This window comes from Chaetomium globosum, genomic scaffold (genome assembly GCF_000143365.1).
Source record: "Chaetomium globosum CBS 148.51 scaffold_4 genomic scaffold, whole genome shotgun sequence".
NCBI classification, from domain to species: Eukaryota; Fungi; Ascomycota; class Sordariomycetes; order Sordariales; family Chaetomiaceae; genus Chaetomium; species Chaetomium globosum.
In genome coordinates this window covers 1,856,725-1,877,528 of record NT_165979.1, presented here as the reverse complement: position 1 = coordinate 1,877,528, position 20,804 = coordinate 1,856,725, and the positions used below count along the sequence as shown (strand labels likewise).

The 20,804-nt window shown below is 55.9% G+C and overlaps 7 protein-coding genes across 7 annotated transcripts; 6 read left to right on the top strand and 1 right to left on the bottom strand.

The window, feature by feature from the left end:
• Positions 1-72: 72 nt before the first annotated feature.
• On the top strand, positions 73-2,935 carry CHGG_04317 (uncharacterized protein; the record flags this gene model as incomplete). Its single annotated transcript, XM_001223530.1, has 2 exons — positions 73-2,688; positions 2,753-2,935. 2 exons carry the CDS (start codon positions 73-75, stop codon positions 2,933-2,935), a joined length of 2,799 nt encoding a protein of 932 aa, XP_001223531.1.
• Positions 2,936-3,814: 879 nt separating this feature from the next.
• Positions 3,815-6,719, bottom strand: CHGG_04316 (uncharacterized protein; the record flags this gene model as incomplete). Its single annotated transcript, XM_001223529.1, has 4 exons — positions 3,815-3,979; positions 4,038-4,184; positions 4,244-6,458; positions 6,586-6,719. The coding sequence occupies 4 exons, from the start codon at positions 6,717-6,719 to the stop codon at positions 3,815-3,817; spliced, it is 2,661 nt and encodes an 886-aa protein (XP_001223530.1).
• A 1,221-nt stretch (positions 6,720-7,940) lies between these two features.
• On the top strand, positions 7,941-8,864 carry CHGG_04315 (uncharacterized protein; the record flags this gene model as incomplete). Its single annotated transcript, XM_001223528.1, has 2 exons — positions 7,941-8,558; positions 8,616-8,864. The coding sequence occupies 2 exons, from the start codon at positions 7,941-7,943 to the stop codon at positions 8,862-8,864; spliced, it is 867 nt and encodes a 288-aa protein (XP_001223529.1).
• A 292-nt stretch (positions 8,865-9,156) lies between these two features.
• Positions 9,157-11,807, top strand: CHGG_04314 (uncharacterized protein; the record flags this gene model as incomplete). Its single annotated transcript, XM_001223527.1, has 5 exons — positions 9,157-9,391; positions 9,520-9,934; positions 10,083-11,079; positions 11,156-11,356; positions 11,604-11,807. The coding sequence occupies 5 exons, from the start codon at positions 9,157-9,159 to the stop codon at positions 11,805-11,807; spliced, it is 2,052 nt and encodes a 683-aa protein (XP_001223528.1).
• Positions 11,808-12,773: 966 nt separating this feature from the next.
• On the top strand, positions 12,774-17,257 carry CHGG_04313 (uncharacterized protein; the record flags this gene model as incomplete). Its single annotated transcript, XM_001223526.1, has 2 exons — positions 12,774-16,429; positions 16,741-17,257. 2 exons carry the CDS (start codon positions 12,774-12,776, stop codon positions 17,255-17,257), a joined length of 4,173 nt encoding a protein of 1,390 aa, XP_001223527.1.
• A 649-nt stretch (positions 17,258-17,906) lies between these two features.
• On the top strand, positions 17,907-18,507 carry CHGG_04312 (uncharacterized protein; the record flags this gene model as incomplete). Its single annotated transcript, XM_001223525.1, has 2 exons — positions 17,907-18,017; positions 18,088-18,507. 2 exons carry the CDS (start codon positions 17,907-17,909, stop codon positions 18,505-18,507), a joined length of 531 nt encoding a protein of 176 aa, XP_001223526.1.
• Positions 18,508-19,916: 1,409 nt separating this feature from the next.
• On the top strand, positions 19,917-20,545 carry CHGG_04311 (uncharacterized protein; the record flags this gene model as incomplete). The annotated part of the gene is made up of 2 exons (XM_001223524.1): positions 19,917-20,075; positions 20,408-20,545. The coding sequence occupies 2 exons, from the start codon at positions 19,917-19,919 to the stop codon at positions 20,543-20,545; spliced, it is 297 nt and encodes a 98-aa protein (XP_001223525.1).
• Between the last annotated feature and the right edge of the window lie 259 nt (positions 20,546-20,804).

Genomic DNA, 20,804 nt, shown 5'->3' with positions numbered 1-20,804 from the left:
TCCCCCATCCAAAACTATCCACGACGACAAGAACGACTCCCCCACAAGCCGACGGCCACAAACCCGCCTACCATGGCGCCGACCCAAGACCAGCGGTACGATCCCGTCCCGCCAATACCGACCTACGATGAAGCCGTCGCGGGCGGCAGCGCCTGGCACCACGATGTCGCCGACTCCCCCACCGACCAGCACCACCCCGACCCCGACCACCGACACACGACTGAAGCCGAAGCCGAAGGCCAATCGCTGCTAACGCGGTCCCGACACGCCTTCGAATCCTCCTCCTCCACCACCACCCCGACCCCCACAACAGCGCCGGGTGGTGCCCGCCGCCCACCCCGCGGCTACCGGCCCCCGACGGTCGAGACAGACGACGAGAGCAACCTCTTCAGCTCGGACTCGGACTCGGACTCCGACGCCGAGCGCGAGGCTGAGCACGTGCGCCGCGAGATGCAGGAGCTCGAGATCGACGACTCGCGCGTCCACGGCGGCGGTCGGGGTCGTTCCTCCTGGGGCAAGCGCATCGGCCTGGCTCTGCCCCAGTGGCGCTGGCGGTGGAGGTGGCGATTGCCGGCGCTGCGGCGGCCGGGGGCTGCTGGTGGGAGTGCTGGTGGGAGTGGGAGTGGAGGTGGAGGGGATGGTGGTGCACCGGCGCCGGAGGAGGGGCCGCGGGCGTCGTGGGCGGCGTCGTGGTTGGCGCGCGCGCCCGCGTTGCCAAAGTTTGGGAGCCCCGCCCTGTTGCTGCTCGTTGCTAGGACGCTGGCGGTGTTTGTGGTGTTGGGTCTGCTGTACTTGGTCTTCTCGAGCGACATGTTCAACAACATGGCCCGTAGGATGGGCAGCCAGATGTACGACCCCGAGAGCGTGCGCAACCATGTGCAGGGCAGCATCGACGCGAGGAAGATACGCGACCACCTGAGGCACTTCACGGGCTACGCGCATGTGGCCGGGACGGCTGGGGATTTTGCGTTGATGGAGGATACCGAGATGCTGTTTCGGAAGTATGGGCTGGAAGATGTCAGGCGGGATGTCTACCATGTTTATCTGAATTACCCCAAGGATGGGGGCAGGGCAGTGGAGGTTTTGGGCAAGGGCGGCAAAGTGACGTGGTCCGCGAAGTGGGAAGGGGAGGGGGTCGGAGGCGTTCGGCGCCCCACTCCTGCGTTTCACGGACATTCGAAATCGGGGGATGTCAAAGGGCGGTTGATATACGCGCACTACGGGTTGAGGGAAGACTTTCAGTTGCTCAAGGACCGTGGCATCAACTTGAACGGAGCTATTGTGTTGGTCCGGCATTATGGGCCGCAACACGACATCGCGTTGAAGGTCAAGGCGGCCGAGGAGGCTGGCGCTGTGGGCTGCATTACATACAGCGACCCCGCGGATGACGGCTCTCTAAAGGGGACGGCGGTATCTGGGGATCGGTCCCTGCCGATCGATGGCGTGCAGAATGGGACCGTGAGCTTGCTGAGCTGGGTTGTTGGAGACGTTCTGACGCCTGGTTGGGGCAGCAAAGATAATCTGCCACGCATGAAGTTGGACCAGACGAAAGGCCTTGTCAAAATCCCCAGCCTTCCCCTGACATGGCGCGATGCACAGGCCCTGCTCCAGCGCCTCAAAGGGTCCGGTCAGCGGGTTCCCGAACAGTGGATCGGGGATGTCCCTGATGTGAGCGAGTGGTGGACTGGGGACAGCTCCTCGCCCATTGTACGGCTGAAGAACGTGCAGGATGAGGTTGAAAAGCAGCCAATCTGGAACGTGTACGGCAGGATCACAGGTATTGAGCAGGGTGAGAAGAAGGTCATCATCGGCAACCACCGCGATTCCTGGGCGTTCCCCGCGGTTGGCCCCCACTCGGGAACCGCCATCATGTTGGAAGTTGTCCGCATCCTGGGTGACCTCGTTGGCCGCGGCTGGCGCCCTCTACGCACCATCGAATTCGCGTCGTGGGATGCCCAAGAGTACAACTTGATAGGGTCAACAGAGTACGTTGAGCAAAACGACGAAGCGCTGCGCCGAGACGCCCTCGCCTACATCAACCTCGACAAGGCCGTCTCCGGTGACACTTTCCACGCCGCTGGGTCGCCCGTCTTCCGCAAGCTCCTCCTCCAAATCCTGAATCGCGTCGCCGACCCCCATTTCAACAGCACCCTGCGGGAACGCTGGGACCGGCGCAAGGGCGAGATTGAAGGCCTTGGCACCGACTCCGATTACGTCCCTTTCCAAAGCATCGCCGGTACTTCATCCCTCGATATCCATTTCGGCGGCGACAAGTCCTCTCATCGCTCCATCCACCAGAACTTCCATTGGATGGACAACGTCGGCGACCCCGGTTTCATCTACCACGACCTCCTCGGCCAGGTGCTGGGCCTGCTGATTCTGGAGCTGTCCAACCGCCCCATCCTGCCCTTTGATATTCCCGCGTACGCCAACAACCTTGTCCGCTGGACCCGAGAACTTGAGTCCTGGGCTGGCCTCCGAAAAGGCAAAGCCCCGTCTTTCGAAAAGCTCAAGCTCGCGGTCAAGGAGGTGATAGAATCAGTCCGCGAGTTCATCAAATGGGAGGCCAATTGGGAGCACAGTGTGCTTGCATCGAGCGGGTGGGAGCCGTCGGGTCTGGGCAGCCGGCGGTGCGATTACAACGCGCGCATGGGCAAGTTTGAGACAGATTTATTAGACCTCGCAGGGGTAAGTTGACCAGTCATTCACCCACAATCTCCGCCATTCTTGTGCTAATAAAGCTTGTGAATAGATACCCGGCCGCACGCAGTTCAAGCACGTCGTGTTCGGCCCGCAGGCCTGGTCCCGTGACCCCGAAACCTACTTCCCCTCTATCCGGGACGCCATCATCTCCGGCAACGTGACAGAGGCACAGTTGACCGTGGACGGCGTCGCTGCCATTTTGACACAGGCGGCTGTTAACCTGGAGAAATGAGCCTCAGCTTGCCTTCCGCCTGCACATCACTCGCTCACACTGCGTACCTCCTTTTTTTTTACTTTACTGTCAAGTCATATGTTAGACTGCTCCGAAATAGGAGCTCGGAAGGGAGGGTAAACCAGGAGAGGGGAGGATTTCTTGCCATCTTATTTTTTGCATCGCATCGGCGCATTGGGTTGCTTTGATCAAGCTTACACTTTACCTACCTGCTTGTTTTCGGGTCCTTGCCGGCCACCATCATCATATTTCCTTTTTTTTTGGGGTTGTTGGAGGGCGCCGACGGTGACCTCGTCGCATCATGGGCTGTAGTTTACCTGCCTGTCGCTGTCTGTCTATGTACACCCTGGACCAGGCTATTTCAGTGGAATATCAGGGTCTCCAAACTTGGGGATCTCCATTTGTCGACATCTATGAACAGGGGCTGGTTGTACCTGCGCGGTGACGGCCTTTTAATACCCCCTCCTGCGTGCTCGTCGTTCACCTTACTTGTATGCCTCCTTCACCGGCTCCTCCCGAACCCTCCCTGGAACAACCTGAGCAGCTTACAGCTCTTCGTCAAGGGCGAAGACCTAAGCCGGAAATGAAACATCATTGACAGCAACGAGCAATATATTGGCTTCTGGCTCAAAGGAACAAACCGTCTGGTCAAACTCCGATAAGACACATAGACATAAAGGGAAGGTGTACATATATACAGTAAATGTACATGCAGGGAATACCTCCATGCGGTATTGCGGGTGTAGCGGGAGCTATCTCTTTCTCCTATCTTCGTCTGCCTGCGCGCCCAGTCCGCGAGGACCAACCTTGAGGCCCCCTGTCACTCCATTGCAGACAGATCCATTACCATCTCCACCAGACGAACAAAAAAGCAACCAACTATTTTGGCGTAAGAACAATGCCCTCGTACTCCTTACTCCGAATCATGTCAAGTGTCTGCATAAAGTGCTTCCTGCTGGCCTCGACGGACGCCGACTCCTGCTGATTGCCGGCCAGGTTGGAGTGGATGAGCTCGATGAGGCCGTTAAGATACTTGGTGGTGACCTACGGAGCATGTTAGCAAATGGGACGACTAACCACTTCTGCCAGTGGAATTACTTACCGATTCATTCTTTTGGTCAAAGTAGTAGACGTATCTATCGAGAATCTCGACAAACAGCTCGATCGACGTGGCCGTCTCCATGCACGAGTCTGCCACGCGGAGAGCGCGCTGGAGGCACTCGAGGACGCGCTTACCGTCCCGGTAGAGCTAGTATCCCACGTTAGTACCTTGAGTTACGTCGGTACGAAAGACTAGCAAGGGCTCACCTCTGTCTCCTCTGTCTCCCCATTCGCGGCGATCGGTGTCGCCCACCACAGGTGGCTGGCCAGGTAAACGGCGCGGCACTGATCCGGCTTGCGGAGCAGTTTGCTCGCGTGCTGGGCACACTTCGTAATGAGCGTGTCATAGTTCTCCTTGCCAAAGTTCCTTGTCCGGTGGAGCGCGCTGGAAATGACGCAGACGGCTTGGAATTGCGCCTTGGAGTCACTGATTGCCTCCTCGTACACTGTGAACGCCTGCGCGAAGAACTCGTACGCAACCTCCTCGAAGCCGGTCATGTCGGCCACCTGCCCGCAAGAGCAGAACAGGCGGAGGGATAGTTCGGCGGCGCCCGAACCGTTGACGCGGGTGTACAGAGTCGATACGGCAGAATGTAGAAATTTGAGGAGCGCCGAGGACTGTGATGACCAGTTATCGTCATAATGCTCGCGGGTCTTGAAACGGCGGGCGAGCTTCAGGCCAGCGGTAACAAGTGGCGGCGTTGTAGTGCGGATCCGTTCGTTGCCTTCTCCATACGCCTTCCTCGTCATTTGTAGGAGACGGAACTGGGTATCGTTGTCGTCGGAATGTACCAGGTGGACAAGGCGAGCCAGCCAACCTTGTTCCTCCATTGTTTCGTCCGTCTCGAGGGCGCGAGCTCGGGGCTGTACGACACCGGGATAGCCGGCTGGTGGTTGTGATCCTTCCCTGATGAGGACCTTGAGGACTTCAAGGACATTCTCGAGGTGCGCTGGTGTAGAAATGAAGGTTTGGTTCTTGAGAAGCGTCCTGGCAACCGACCCCGCTACCGCTCTTCGCGTGGGGTAGGTCTGGGATTGGAGTAGGGGAACGTAGGTGGGAAGTGACAAGGCCGTGAAAATCGACAGATAACGCCGTAGAGGGCTCTGGAGAAGTGCCAACAAGCTCTGCTGTGCTGGTTGGGAGTGCAGATCGGCGCTGTTGGCATGCTCCTGGACCTTGCTGTGGGCGTAGCCCAAGATCTGATCGACATAATCCAACCTCTCGGGGTAGATATTAAGCGCCAGGTTCGTCAGCGAGACACACAAGGCGATGGTGTCTTGTATTGGGAGGTGTTGCGCCTGAACGAGGTTCTTCACCTGCCCGAAGAAGACCTCGTACAGCGGTACATTCTCCGGGATCCCCCTCCGCTTTGTGGTCGGCTCTGTCTCATCTCCGTTGACCGCCGTCGCCTCGGTTTCTGCTATGGACGGGGTCGTCTCGTCCTCTGCCTTGGGCGTGTCTGTGGTCGGCTCGGCGTCACTCGCGGGTTTGTCTCCGTTTTCAGGAGCTCGCGGCTCTTCGGCGGGCGCGCTTGAGGTCTGAGCCGCGATTTCTGTACCCAGCTTAACTTTCTCGAGGAGATTCGCCAAAGCCTCCTCTTCCATCTTTTCCCTATCCTCCTCCGATTCATTCTGGGATTCGCGCTCGGCGTAGTCGGAGAGACGGTCCATGAGGCCTATGACGATTCCCTTGACATCCACGTGGGGATTTAACCGCGAGACGGCACCGAGGAATTGATCGAGAGTGTGGAGGTGGAATTCGTCTGGGAAGACCTGCGTGATGACCTCGAGCAGGTACTCCTGGGCTAGAACGTCGCGGCATTGGACAACCTGCTCGAGTAATGGCGCAAGGATGCCATTCTTGTATGCCTGCAGATCCACCAGCTGGCTGAGCCGCACAACGTTGCTCCCCACCAGCAACTGGAGCTCCTTCCTCTCCTGTGTCCTCTGATCCCTCTCCCTCGAGTGCCCCTGATGCTGCAGGCGAACCCAGAGCTTATTCATCTCGACAAAGTTGGTGAGCACGAAATTGATCGAGTCTTGGAGGTTTCCTTCTGGCCCATCCGAGTCGCCGGACGGGAGGCAGTCCCTGGCTTGGCCCGAGAGGTAGTAGCGCAAAAAGAGGCCACGAATCGGGTGTTGTACACCGCGGCTCATATCCATCATGTCCTTCATCAGTTCCTTAACTGGTGCGCCCTCGATGGCCATGTATGCGGTGCCAACCGTGATCATGAGATAGAGGCGGGGGACAATGTTGCCGGCATATTGGACAAGCTCGTAGAGGTCGGCGAGGTGGTTGACTGGGTGGTTCTCGCGCAGGTGGACTGAAAGGTAGCGCAAGGCGTCGAATACGGCCATGTACAGCTCGTAGTACTGCTTTGGCCCCAGACTGCTCGTTCGAAGCTCGGAGACGAGGGTGGAACTAAGGGATGGCGTCAACAACTTCCATGTTACAACCACGGCACGATGGCGCGAGTTATCTTCTCGACCCGCCCAGACCACTCTCCAAAGCCAATCTCGAGAACAAGGAAATATGGAATTGAACCCACCAGCATTTGAGCGCATCCATCAACTTCCCTGGCGTATCCAAACACTTGCGCATCAATGTTGTCTGTTGGCGCACGGCAATGAGGGCATCCTCGAGGAGCCGGGATTGGTCCTCGGGGGGCGCGGGGGTCGTCATGGTATCGTTTGTGTTGTTGCCACCTTGGTTTCAATGTCGCCCGTGGTGTGCTAAAACGGTGGATGTCGGATGGTAGGTTACAACTCTGGGTTATGCGCAAAGGAAGTGCCGATGTGGGATCAAGAAGCTCTTGTCGGTCCCTATGGCTGTGCGTGGGAATGACGACGCCAGCAGCGGCACAGCTCCGCAATACAGCAGCAGGTCAGGGACCAGCCAGAAGCCAAAGAGTGGCTGGAGTTGCAGCAGGGGTCAGATTACATAACAGGCTTGTGCCATGGATTGCCCCACCATAGCACGTGAACGGGTGGTGCCAAATGACAACGCGTCGCGCGAAGATGCAAGGGATTCATTCTCATGGGACGCGGAAAAAAACGACGTCGATTCCAAGTTTGTTGTAACTCTCATCTGGGAGCATCTTGCTGCCGTCATTGTCAACCACAACTTCCCGAGCTGCAGTTCAATATCCAATGAAATCTCGACGAAGCCTGCCGCTTACAATTAGTAACGAAGAAAATATGTATCCAACGCTTTTTGACTTTCGATAACCGTATCTTTCTAGAAGTCAGGCGGCGACTAGCGCTACCAACTTGGCAACGATGGGATCCCGATTCTAAAGAAATTGTCGTTCGGCGACATTTTTTGGCGGCCTGCTGCCGGCCCGCCAATGCGGTATGCGGGTGACAAATCCAACCTTTGTTCGCGCTCCCACTTCAGGCTGGGCACCAGTGTCGCTGAGTGAGCAACTGCCGTATTGGGAAAACGAGAGCTCGATATACACGAATGAGGACTCCCAAGCCGGGTTTGGATGCCTTGAATGTTCTAAATGGTGCAATTTTCATGCAACACTTCCCAAGAAGCGAAGGAGAAAAAAACATCACGAGCCCCGCCTTACAAATGCAAGCAAAACGTAGGACTCGCGGGCTCGGTAACTTGACTTGTTCTGTACAAGTTGATTCCATCAGGGGCAACGATGGAGTGGCAGTTCGCCCGAGCAAGTGGGACGGCACCACAACAGCAGGATAAGTGTCCGAAAACCGTAGACAGTAAAGGGTATACACAGGGCTGCTTCAGAAGTATAAAAGTTTGGCCGTAATATTGTCCTCCGGACAGGATAACTCCAACACCGCGTTCCCACCATACCACCTTCCCACCACCATCCCACCATCAACATATCAACACTCTCACCCCATAGCAGACCAATCTCCCTTACCAACCCATCCAATGGCTCCCACCACTCTCTCCCTCGCCGGCAAGACTGCCATCGTGACCGGCTCTGGCCGTGAGAACGGCATCGGGGCTGCCATTGCCCTGACACTCGCGAAAAACGGCGCCCGCGTGGCCATCAACTATGTATCGGACAGCTCTGCACCCCGAGCCGCCAAGGTAGCAGCCAACCTTCAAGCCGCTGGCGGTCAAGTGATTGTCATCCAAGCCGACGTGTCCACTCCCGCGGGCGCAGCCAAGCTCGTCAAGGACACCCTCTCTGGATTCAAGACGGATAAGATTGACATTTTGAGTTTGTCTCCCCTCATCCCCCGTTTCTCGTTTCTTCCCCCTGTGCTGACATGTCCGCCACCAAAAGTCAACAACGCCGGCGCGGGAACCGGTCAGGGCAAGTTGCTGGTCGACCTGACACCCGAGGAGGTGCAGCAGGCTTTCGCCCTAAACACCTTCAGCACTCTGTATGTCGCCCAGGCCGCGGCGCCGCACATGCCATCCGGGGGCCGCATCGTCAACATCGGAACCGTCGTCTCACGGATGAACAACATGCCCGGTGTCGGGGTGTATGGTGCCAGCAAAGCCGCCCAGGAGTACCTGACCGCCGCACTCGCTGCCGAGGTGAGTCCAACCATGTTCCAGAGCCCTGAGGCAATGCTGACGGTACGGGGTGTCCAGCTGGGTCCTCGCCAGGGAATTACTGTCAATACCGTTGCCCCCGGCCCCACCAATACAGATGCGGCGAGTTGGTTTCCCGAAAACGACCTCAGGGATGAAGTCTCCCAGAAACTAGCTGTTGGAGCTAGACTCGGCAAAGTCGCCGGGGACCCGGAGGAGATAGCGGATGCTGTTTTGTTGGTGGTCTCCGATGCTGCGAGATGGATTACAGGGCAGTATATTGCTGCTAGCGGTGGCGTCACAGCCTGATCACTTTCTAGGTTAGGTAGACAAGCACCTTTTGTTTGAATTTATTTTCAGTGGATCGAATTAGAAACAAGAGCACAGTACTGCGAGCACTTGTGTTCAAACAGTGTCATGCAAGTTGTCTTTCGAACCTTCCTTGTACTGAATTCTAGGTGTCAACACTTACCAGTTCTCTTCTCTTCTCCTCACTTTCCCCTAACATCCTCTCCAGACCAAGCTCTCTTCACTTTCCCTTACATTCTCTCCATACCAAACTCTCAACAATCACCTTGTAGCCAGCGACTACATCACAAACATGGCGGCAACGAACACCGCATCGAGCGATGCACCGAGCAGCGTTGCAAACGGCGACGTGCAAAGCCCTCTGCGGGGCAAGGAGACTCTCCTACAGTCCAAGGACCACCGCGACCTTCTCGATGTCATTGATCGTCTGCGGTTGCAAGGATTAAGTCGATATGTTGATCTGCCCCAGATCATCGTTTGCGGAGAGCAGTCATCTGGCAAGAGCTCGGCCCTCGAAGCCATCTCGGGTATGTCGTTCCCCATGAAGGACAACCTCTGCACCCGGTTTGCGACTGAGCTCATCCTGCGGCGAACCCCGACCACCGGCATCGATCTCAGCATCGTTCCGGGCTCGGAGCAAACTGAAGAAAAAAAGAAAACGCTTATGAAGTTCAAATACACTGGCATACTCCGTTGGACCTTGGCCAGGTTGTTGAACAAGCCAAGAATTCCATGGGCTTGAACGGAACCAACAAGGTTTTCAGTACCGACGTTCTTCGTGTGGAGGTATCAGGGCCATCACAACCGCATCTCACCATGGTTGACCTTCCCGGCTTGTTCCTTGCCGGCAACAAGGACCAATCGGAGGAAGATGCTGCGCTTGTCAACAACCTTGTATTGTCGTACATGAAGAACCCCCGCACCATCATCCTCGCCGTCGTCTCGGCCAAGAACGACTTCGCCCTTCAACAAGTCACACTGCACGCCAGGGCTCTGGATCCCAACGGTATTCGTACCCTCGGTCTCATCACCAAGCCGGATACTTTAGACCAAGGATCCGATAGCGAACGGTTCTATGTGAAACTCGCCCAAAACAAGGACGTCAAAGTTCCGCTTGGGTTGGCATGTCCTGCGGAACCGGAATTTCGCTGAACGCAATGAGTCAACGATTGCTCGTGATGCCGCCGAAGTTGATTTCTTCGCCAAGGGAGTCTGGAGGTGCTTAAAGCCGTCGCAACTCGGCGTCGCCACTCTCCGTGTGCGCTTGAGTCACGTCTTGCGGGATCAGATCCTTTGGCAGCTCCCCAGCGTCATCGAGAACGTCAGCGCCGGGATTGTTGAGTGCAAGCACACCTTGGAAAAGCTGGGGGCTTCCAGAGCCACTGTTTCAGAGCAGCGCGGTTACCTTCTGAAGATCAGCGCTGGGTTCTCGGAGCTTGTGAAGGCAGCCGTCGATGGCGTGTATACCAATGTTTTCTTCAAGGCGTCCAAGGACAGGCGCCTTCGCGCCGTCATTCAGAACACCTTGTCCGACTTTGCCCAGGACATGCGTCTCAAAGGTCACGCCACCACGATTGTCGATGGGCCCACCGCTAAGAAGCCTGGTGATGGATGCCAGTCAGATTCCATTTCTCGGTCGGATTACGTTGCCCAGGTCAAGGAACTGATGATGGAGAGCCAGGGCCGCGAACTTCCTGGCACCTATAATCCGCTCATTGTCGCCGAGCTTTTCAGCAACCAGTGCAAGCCCTGGCAGGGCATGATGCGCAACCTTCTCGAGCGCACCTTCCAGTCAGCCACTAGGATGGTCGAGAATGCTCTCCATTATGTTGCTGATGGGGAGACTACCGAGTCACTCCTCCGCGCTGTCGTCAAGCCCTCGATGGAAATCATCAAGAGGGGGTTGAGCAACAAGGCGGATGAGATTTTGGAGCCACACCTCTCAGGCCATCCCATCACGTACAATCACTATCTCACCGAGAATGTGCAGAAAGCACAGGCCCAGCGTAGACGCCACCAAATGGAGGCCCGCCTAAAGTCGTTCTTCTCTTCTAGCCAAATCCCCGCTAGCATGACGAGCCACACGTTTAATATGCGTTCTTTGCTGAACGACTTGACCACCAACACAGAGCCCGACATGGATACGTATTCCTGCACGATGGCAGTGGATACAATGGAGGCATACTACAAGGTGAGATCTCCCCCTGTGGCAATTGTGAGTAGAAACAATCTCGCTGAGACGAGTTCAATCCTGATTAGGTCGCGCTCAAATCGCTTGTCGATGCAATCAGCACACTGGTGGTCGAACGATGTGTCACGGTTATGGTCGCGTACCACACCCCGATGAGGGCACGCGCGGGAAGCGTTCCCAGCCAATCATTAAGAATGGGTCTCAGACCAATCAGCAGAGGAACGAAGGGAACGGCTACCGTTCCCAGGATCCAGTCTGGAACGAGAGGAACGATCACCGTTCCTCACGTTCCCAGCAAAAGGTACGCCGGTACCTAGGAAGCCTAGATAGTATATAGTCACCCGTTCTGGAGAGCTCTGGGAGTTCTCCAGTTAGCAATCACAACTACAGTTCGCTACAAGCTCGAAGCCCACTGTTGAGACAAGTCTTTGTTGTGCACCCTTTGGCTGCACCGAACCTAAGCACCCTTGAGAGATTACCTTCAACCGAAGCTGAACCCTAACAGGACAGGGTCCTGAAGTAGGTTCGTCACACGATGCCTGCTCCAGAAGCTCTCGGCAATCCTCTCCCCAGAAATTGTGTGCGAGCTCACCGATGATGCCGTCCAGCGCATCGCGAGCGAGAGCCCAGAGTCGGTGGCTGAGCGGACTCAGGCTGCCGAGAAGCTGGCCGTGTTGGAGGACGCCATGTTCGAGCTGAAGCGGCTAGGGATGCATGCCACGCCAGCGACTGATGATGCAGTTGCGGTTTGACGTGCCGATCAGGGTGATAGTGTGCAATGTGTGGAATTACCGGGGGAGGAATGTTGGTAGATCGAGAGCTTATGGTGCATGTAAACTCACAGCTCAGTTGTCAGAATACACTCAAATACTATCATAGTAACAACGAGAATGGGGCACCACGATGACAGGTACACCAGGATGACATTGTAATAGGCAGGCAATGACACAACAAACCAGGTTCACCATGCAGAAATGGGGGGGTTGTTGCGGAGCAGTGAATAATTTTCACGCTGCTGGTCTGGAAAGCTAAAAACATCTCGTTACTTCCGTAGCACCTGGGATCGAAACATCCCAACATCTGCTTCCCTTTCCCACGCTCCCTTCATCCATAATCTGCCCTATGTGGCGAAGGATTCGTCCGCCGCCTGTTCCGCAAACAAGTTTGGGCGCGTTGATCGCTTTGCCTCTCGACTACCACATGCGTCCCCAATTGAGCAGAGGTTGAATTGATTCTTGTTCTCACCAAACAGCAGGTTCGAGGTACAAAGTACTCACAGGTTATTTCCGGGCCTAGGAATATTCATTCCGAGTCCCGACCTTGGCCAACGGACTGGCCAATAGATGCAGAAGATCTCATCACGGTTCGTCTCCACTGGGCATGGCATTGGCATGCACAAAAGAGATGCAGGCACGAAACCTGGCACGGCTCGCTTGGAGCTCGGCGATTTTCCCTCTTTCAACATCGCGTCCAGTCAGGTCAACATATTCATGCCGGTAACGTTTTTGACACCAATAGGTCTTGGTTTACATCTACAATTATTTTTATCACTCGCTTGACTTGGTTTTGGGTGCCATGTTGCTTACTCATGGGTTTTGGACTGTTGATGCCAACCACCTCGTCGACTTGCACTGTCCACTAATATCCGTTCGGTAGGTACGGAAACGGCCAGCCGAGGCATTGATTCTGTTGGACAATGCTTTGTTGGTTAAGGCATTATGGACGGCCGTGGTGCTGATGGAGTCGAGACCGGGGAAGCCGGGGGGAATAAGGGCGTCCATCTCAACAAAACCCCGACCGCCACCTCTCCTCTGTCCGGGAATCCCGCGACACCGAAGGCGGTCAAACTCGCAACTGCAGCCCGCCAGTGGTGCCGTCGAATCTTCGTCGACTTTATCCTCCACCACGAGTCTCTTCCGCCATCCAAGGACGGGCGATGCATACCCCTGCGGCCGGACCGCAGTGAGCCATTCATCGACGAAAGGCGGGGATATCCCTACATCTCCAACTCCATACGGACCTCACGCTACACTCTCTATGACTTCTTTCCGAAGCAGCTCTTCTTCCAATTCACACGCCTAGCCAACTTTTATTTCCTCTGTGTGGGCATCCCGCAGACCATCCCCGGTGTTAGCACCACTGGCAACTTCACCACCATACTACCGCTGTTGTTTTTCGTCCTCCTTACCATTGCCAAAGAGGGCTACGATGACTGGCGGAGGCACCGCCTTGACAAGGTCGAGAATGCAAGGTTAACGACCGTCCTGAGAAGCAGAGAGACCGGTGGAGGGAGCAAGCGGTGGCGGTCGCTGTTGGGCGCCACATCAACAGACGACGAGGCCAGGGCTCTGGAACGGTGTGAAACGGGGCGGACTTCTCACCTCGGGCTGCAATGGCGAACGATCAAGTGGCAGGATCTTCAGGTTGGAGATGTTGTCAAGCTGACGAGAGACGACGACGTACCGGCCGACATTGTGCTCCTGCACGCCGAGGGCGAGGAAGGCTTGGCTTATGTCGAGACCATGGCCCTTGACGGCGAGACAAATCTCAAGAGCAAGCAAGTATCGGTAACCTTAAAGGGGTGTGATTCTGTCGAGGGTCTCTGCAGTTGTGGGGCCGAATTTGTCATTGAGGACCCCAACCCGGATCTATATCGTTTCGACGGCCGGGTCACGGTAGACGGGGAAACGATGCCTCTAACGTTGAACGAAGTCGTGTACCGGGGCTGCACCATCCGCAATACTGCGAGCGTCATCGGGATGGTTATCAACACCGGGGAGGAGACCAAAATCCGACGGAACGCTAATCGCCACCCGAGTGCCAAGAAGCCTGCTCTCGAGCGTATGGCCAACATGATTGTCATCGCCCTCGTCATTTACCTCATTGCCCTCGTGGCTGGCCTGTCAGGGGGCTACGTCCTCTGGCAGCACAGTTACGAGCGAGCTGCGTGGTACTTGCGTGATATCCCGGTCCCCTTGGCGCACATCATCGTGGGCTATGCCATCCAGTTCAACAATGTCATTCCCTTGGCTCTGTACGTGAGTCTGGAGATTGTCAAGATCTGCCAGATGCTGCTGCTGAACTCGGATATCGAAATGTACGACGAGGCATCGGATACCCCGGCACGATGCAACACGAACACCATCCTCGAGAACCTCGGCCAGGTTGGGTACTTGTTTTCAGACAAAACGGGGACGTTGACGGAAAATGTGATGAGGTTTCGCAAGATGAGCGTGGCAGGCACTGCTTGGTTGCACGAGACCGACTTTGCTAAACGACACGACACGCCGGATATCAGGGAGACTCGGGACGGTGACGAACAGGGCTTGGAGACAAAACTCGAGCCCTCGGAGGCGCCAACTGCCGGCGGCAGGCTTTCAGGATTTCTATCTCCCCCGACACCAAATCGCCCCCCTGCTAGCCGCCGTTCCTCCTCCCAATGGCGGTCAACGGGCCGACCTGACCATCTACAACCAGATTTAACCACATCGGATCTCCTGGAGTACATTTGGCTACGTCCCAATTCTGGTTTCTCGAGGCGTGCTACCCAATACATTCTAGTAATGGCACTCTGCCATACTTGTCTTCCTGAAACAAAGGCCGGAAAGGTCGACTTCCAGGCCGCTTCACCAGATGAGCTTGCCCTCGTAAGAGCGGCTCAGGACCTCGGCTTTCTAGTAGTTCAACGGACCGCACAAGCCGTGACTCTCCGAATCACCGCCAGCTATGGTAATACAGACCATACCTACCAGATCCTCGATGTGCTCGAGTTCAGCAGTAAACGTAAGCGCATGTCGATCATCGTACGCTGCCCAGACGGAAGAATCTGGCTCTTGACAAAAGGCGCTGACTCGGCCATTCTCCCGCGCCTGAGAATGGCAGACCTGGCAACACAAAAGGCCAAGGAACTACGCGAAAGCCTTGACTTTGAGCATCAGATGCGGCGCAAAAGCGAGGCTCAAGAACCACGCAACAGCTTTGGTGGGCGGCCCAGCCTCACTATCAGGCGCAGCCTCGCCCTCACCAGACAGGGTTTCTTGGCCGTCCCTGGAAGCACGTCACTAGATGTCAGCAGGAGCAAGTCGTTTGAGGTTGCTCATCTTGACCCTATTGCCCGTCTCCGCTCTCGTCCTTCACTTAACGCTCGCACAGCCTCGTTTGATGCTCGCCGGACCCCAAGCAGGATCTCATCCGCGGAGCCGGAGGCAGTGCCGAGCAAGTTTGAATTCCTCGAAGACCCATCCCTGTCGGATGATGCCGCCATCTTCACCCGCTGCTTTAGACAGATCGACGACTTCGCTACTGAAGGACTTCGAACGCTTTTATTCGCTCACCGGTTCCTGGGCGAGCAGGAGTACAACAACTGGAAGAAGTTGTACCGTGAAGCGGAGACCAGCTTAGTGGATCGTCAAGACCGAATCGAAGCCACAGGGGAGATGATTGAACAGTCTCTGGACCTCATCGGCGCATCCGGCATCGAGGATCAGCTGCAGCCCGGCGTTGCCGAAACGATAGATCGGCTCCGGCGGGCAAACATCAAGATCTGGATGCTTACTGGGGACAAGCGGGAAACAGCCATCAACATCGCCCACTCGGCGCGCATCTGCCTGCCCGGGTCTGACATCTTCGTTCTGGATGCTGCCAAGGGCGGCCTAGAAGGTCAGATCCTAACCATCATGGAAGACCTCCAGATCCAAGCCGAAACGAACGCCTCTGGAGCCGCTGGCCACACAGTAATCGTTATCGATGGGCACACCCTGGCCGCTCTCGAGGAACCGACCTCCGCCACCGCCAAAACGGCCTTCTACCGCCTCATCCTCACCATCGACTCCGTCATCTGCTGCCGCGCCTCCCCCGCTCAAAAAGCCCTCCTCGTGCACGCCGTCCGCAACGCCTCCACCACCACCTCTACCAACCCCCCCCTCCTCCACCGCCTGCACCACCTCCTCCCCACCCAACGCACCCAACAACCCACCCCCCTCACCCTCGCCATCGGCGACGGCGCCAACGACCTCGCCATGCTCTCCGCCGCGCACGTCGGCGTCGGCATCTCCGGCCGCGAGGGCCTGCAAGCCGCGCGGGTAGCCGACTACGCGATCGCGCAGTTCCGCTTCCTGGCCCGCCTGCTCCTCGTGCACGGGCGCTGGAACTACGCGCGCACGGCCCGCTTCGTGCTGGCCACCTTCTGGAAGGAGATGCTGTTCTACCTGCCGACGGCGGTTTTCCAGGGGTGGGTGGGGTATACGGGGACGAGTCTGTATGAGATGTGGAGTTTGACGGCGCTGAATACGTTGTTTACGAGTTTGTGTGTGATCGTGCCGGCGGTGTGGGAACAGGAGTTGGCGGCGGAGACGTTGTTGGCTGTGCCGGAGTTGTATGTCTTTGGGCAGAGGGATGGCGGGTTGGATAAGGGGATGTATGTGGCGTGGATGGTGGCAGCTGCGGGGGAGGGGGTGGTGGTGTGGTTTTTGTGTTGGGCGGTGTATGGCACCGTGGGACCCGTAAGGGATGGGGGGTTGTTTGCGTTGGGGAATTTGGTGTTCTCGGTGAATATTGTTTGGACGAACTTGAAGTTGTTGTGAGTAACCCCCCCTACACGCCCACCCCCTTATTCTCTTACACCCTTACCCCTTAACCCCTTACCGAAGCCGGATCATGGAGCATAGACTGACCGATCGGCTGCAGAATCCTGGACACGCACTACAAGAACGACATTGTCATCTACTCCTTCGTCATCACGGTCGCCGGCTGGTGGGTGTGGCAGGTATTCCTAGCCGGCGCGTACGCCCCAGGTGTGTGGCCGTACGCGGTCAAGAACGGCTTCTTCTCGTCATTCGGCCCGGACCCGGCGTGGTGGGTGGCGCTGTTTGGCGCGCTTGGCGTGCTGGCCTGTCTGGAGCTGGCTTATAAGGCGGTCAAGCGCAATCTTATCGTGGCGGGCCTGTGGAAGAGAGGCTGGAAGTGGCTGAGGTGGTCGACGTGGAAGGCGGCTTTTTGGTCGTCGCCGTCGCTTGGCGCTGGCGCCAGGTGGTCGGAGGAGGGGATTAATAAGGGGTGTTTGGAGGAGTGGGATGTGGAGTTGTGGCAGGTAATGGAGCAGGATCCGGCTATTAGGGATACACTGTGTAGGATGAGCAAGTTTGAGCTCGGAAGGGAGGGCAAAGACGAAGAAGGGGATAGATCTGGGGAGGGTACTAGCTAATATGTGACGGTGTATAGGGAGTTCTTTGCCTTTGCAGAGCAAGGATATTTGACATAATTTCCATTACTGCAAGGTGGTGTCTAGTTACGTAGAATAGATGTAGAATACCTAGATGTTGCGCATGACAGCTCAGTGGATATGATTCAGTTCTTTCTAACCTACCGGTCAATCCATGGTTGCCAACGGATTCTTCTGTGAGTCGGCTCGTCGGTGCCTCTATGCTGAGAAGGTTCTGGAGCTATACATGTACATACCTATGCAGCCTGGCTTAGGCACTTTGTTTCCGTCTTTCGTATAAATTATCTGGCGGGCGAATGTTGACCCCAATTGTAGAATAGCATAACTATGATTAACTAGTGAGCAGCAGCGTCTTACCTCATCAACTCCCGGCTTTGCAATCAACGTATTACATCATGGATATCTATCTCGGTCTTTTCATCACCACGGAATGATAAACGTCACAAGACGCTGCATAACTACCTGCGTTCTTTTTTTATAAATATACTTAAAAAAGGACACAAAACAAACCATAGACTATCCTCACGTATTTCAAACCAGGGTTCACCAACGTTTCCTAGTATTGTTCCACGCAACACCTCTTCGAACCGTTTACACCTCCCATCATATCGTTGATTTAAGAGAGTAAGCTATGGCAGCTACAGATCCCAATTTTCCTGTTGCCGGCCTCGCCCGTGACGGCTGGTCAACCGAGGAGGAAGCCACAGCAACTTGCTTCTGTGGAGCAGTCCAACTCGTTTTCGTGAGTCCTCCCGTTTCCTGAGCCAACACAAACAAACCTTCCTTCCAATATGTCTCTAACACCCACCCAGCCCATCCAAGGCCCCGGCCTCATCAACCGACACGTCTGCCACTGCAGCGACTGCCGCAAGATCAGCAGCGGGCTGTACATGTCCAACATCACCGTGGCGGACACGCACCTGCGGCACGTGCGGGGGCGCGCCGAGCTCAGGACTTTTGCGCAGTCGACGACGGTGCGTTCCGGTGGCCTCATGACCAACTACTTCTGCGCCACGTGCGGCACGCTTATGTACCGCGTCGGCGAGAAGTTCCCGGGCCTGTCCATCCTGCGCACGGGGACGGTGGACGACTTCTCGTTGGCGGAGACGAAGTTAAGGCCGCAGGTCGAGCAGTTTGTGGAGAATAGGGCCGCGTGGCAGAGGCCGATTGAGGGGGTGCCGCAGGTGGTGGGGATGAGTTCGGCGGCGGATATTGAGGGGGCGGTGCTGTGAGGGGATTCGTAGCTTTTGTGGAAGTAGAATACCTATACTACCTATGTAATTCCCATTGAGAGATCTTCCATTGAGAGATTTCCCACATCGGACCGCCGCGTCCCAAAAGGTAAGTAAGATAGGTACACATTCTTGTCCACGGACATGAAGTCTCGGCGGCATACCCACTAGCGAATTACCACGTCGTCATAGTAAAGATATATAACGTTAGCAAAGCCCACGGCATATACATGTATGATGTACACTGATAATTATGCCCTCTCGGCATCAACCACGTGCTCCTTCACGGCAAGACAGCTATCCGGGCTGACAGAAATCGAATTGATACCGGCCTCGACCAGGAGCTTTGCGAAGGCCGGGTGGTCACTTGGTAAATTAGCAAAATAGCATGAAGGAAGGGAGATCGAACATTCTCGAATCACGACGCGCATTCGGCTTCCTCGAGCCCGTTCTGCGCCTACCGCCTTCAATAACCTTCCTACCAGAGAGCCCCTGTTACTAGCTTACTTAGATTCCTAGAGATGCACACACGGGTCATGTTCTAAAAATATGTCCTGAAATTGGCCAGCCAAGTCAAGTATGATACACTATCCCAACGGGAGCCAATTTCCGTTTTGAGTCCGATACTTCGGATATAGAGGGGGCGGCACTGTTAGTTGTTTGTAGGGCCAGAAAGGCGGACGGGTGGATCTATTGGGGCGTGGTGAGGAGGAGATGTACTGCTGAGAGAACGTCGATATTGCCCTAGGTATATCCTTGATGAGTAGGAGCAAAGTAGTAGCGGGATAGTCTAGGGGTGGACTTCTAGGCCAGAGCTGCTAAGTCCCATTTGGCTCCCAGGATATTGGTTCTATCTTACATTTATCTTTACATCCTACGATACATGATGTAGAAATGTCTAATGTCGAAATGATGTCTAGGATGGTTATGAAGGATCCGAGGCGCGCGAACTCGGACCCGCGCCCCTTGAAGAATTACACTGTAAATACTGCTTATTGTTTTTTGGGAACACCCATCTAGGCCGCAGTCATCCCAACCGCTCACATCATCCCTCTACCGAAGGAAGAAAAAAGGGGCAACGAAAACAAGCTATCATTTTCCCGAATAACAGGGCCGCACCATACAATTCAAACCAGTAACATCAATCTTCTTCCTACCACTGTGACTCCAAGCCACGGGTGTCCTAAGTCCAACAAGGATGTTACCGGCCGCGTCTAGCACAGATTTGCCTGGAGGAACGTACGAGGAACGAGTACTTCCGAAAGGTTCCTTTTCCGAGAAAAACCATGGTATGCTCCAAGCAGGACCACTTCCGCCCCATAAAACGCCCCATCAAAAAAAGCCGTGCCATTTCTCCCTGTAAACTGTGAAGTTTTAATGTCATTATCCTAACGATTGTGGAAGCAGCCATGTTGCTTTGCCCGGAGGAACTGGCCGTTGACGATGAGTGTCTCGAAGTTGGGCTTGGCAGTGGTGGTGCACGGACGGTCTGTTGGGGCCTCGACGGCCTATCAGCTGTGGGGCCGCCCCCGGTTTACAAGGGCTTCAGAGGGCAACACGGCAACGAGGTGAGAAGGAAAATGTAAATTGAAGCAGCTTATTCCGCTGGAAAAGAGCTCCAAAACAGAGCAACGGTGGAGATCTGTGCTACGATCTGAGCTCAGAAACCCCAGGGTCTCGCCAGAGCGCCGCGTCCTCTACGTCATCGGTTTCAGTACCCTGGCCAGATTCAGGCATGGCAGCCCATTCTTGAAACCACGACTCGTGCCTGTGGTCTTGCTCGAACCGCCGTCTGGTCTCCGTCACCCTGTCGTTCTAGCTTGAGGATGGCGTCCCTCATGACTTTATCAAGCACGTTCTTCGGCTCGATGAAGTCACTGCTTGCCGGTTTCCGAAACAGATGCAGCCCGTCCCAGCTCTGCGCCCTCGACAGCTGCACGTACAGGCTCATGAAGCTGGGTCGAGTCGCTGTGCCGCCAAAGTGACGCCTTTGAGGTTGACGAGGACGTCCGAGAATTGTTTTCCCTGGCTCTTCTGATCTGTCATGGCGAAGGCCGGCGTACAAAGAGGTCCTGTTCTATGGGTAACCCGCCGAAAACCCGGCTTGCCCCTCCATCTGGTTTCCTTGCCCCGCATTTGGCTCGGGATGGCGACCGTCTTGCTCTTGATCAAGATGGTGCCGTTGGGGAGCCCGGGAATAGCGAGGCCCGCGCTATCGTCCAATTCGAGGAGGACGGCCACCAGCGGTCCAAGGTGGAGAGTCACGTCGCTGGCGAGCGCAATGGTGCTAGCAGCGA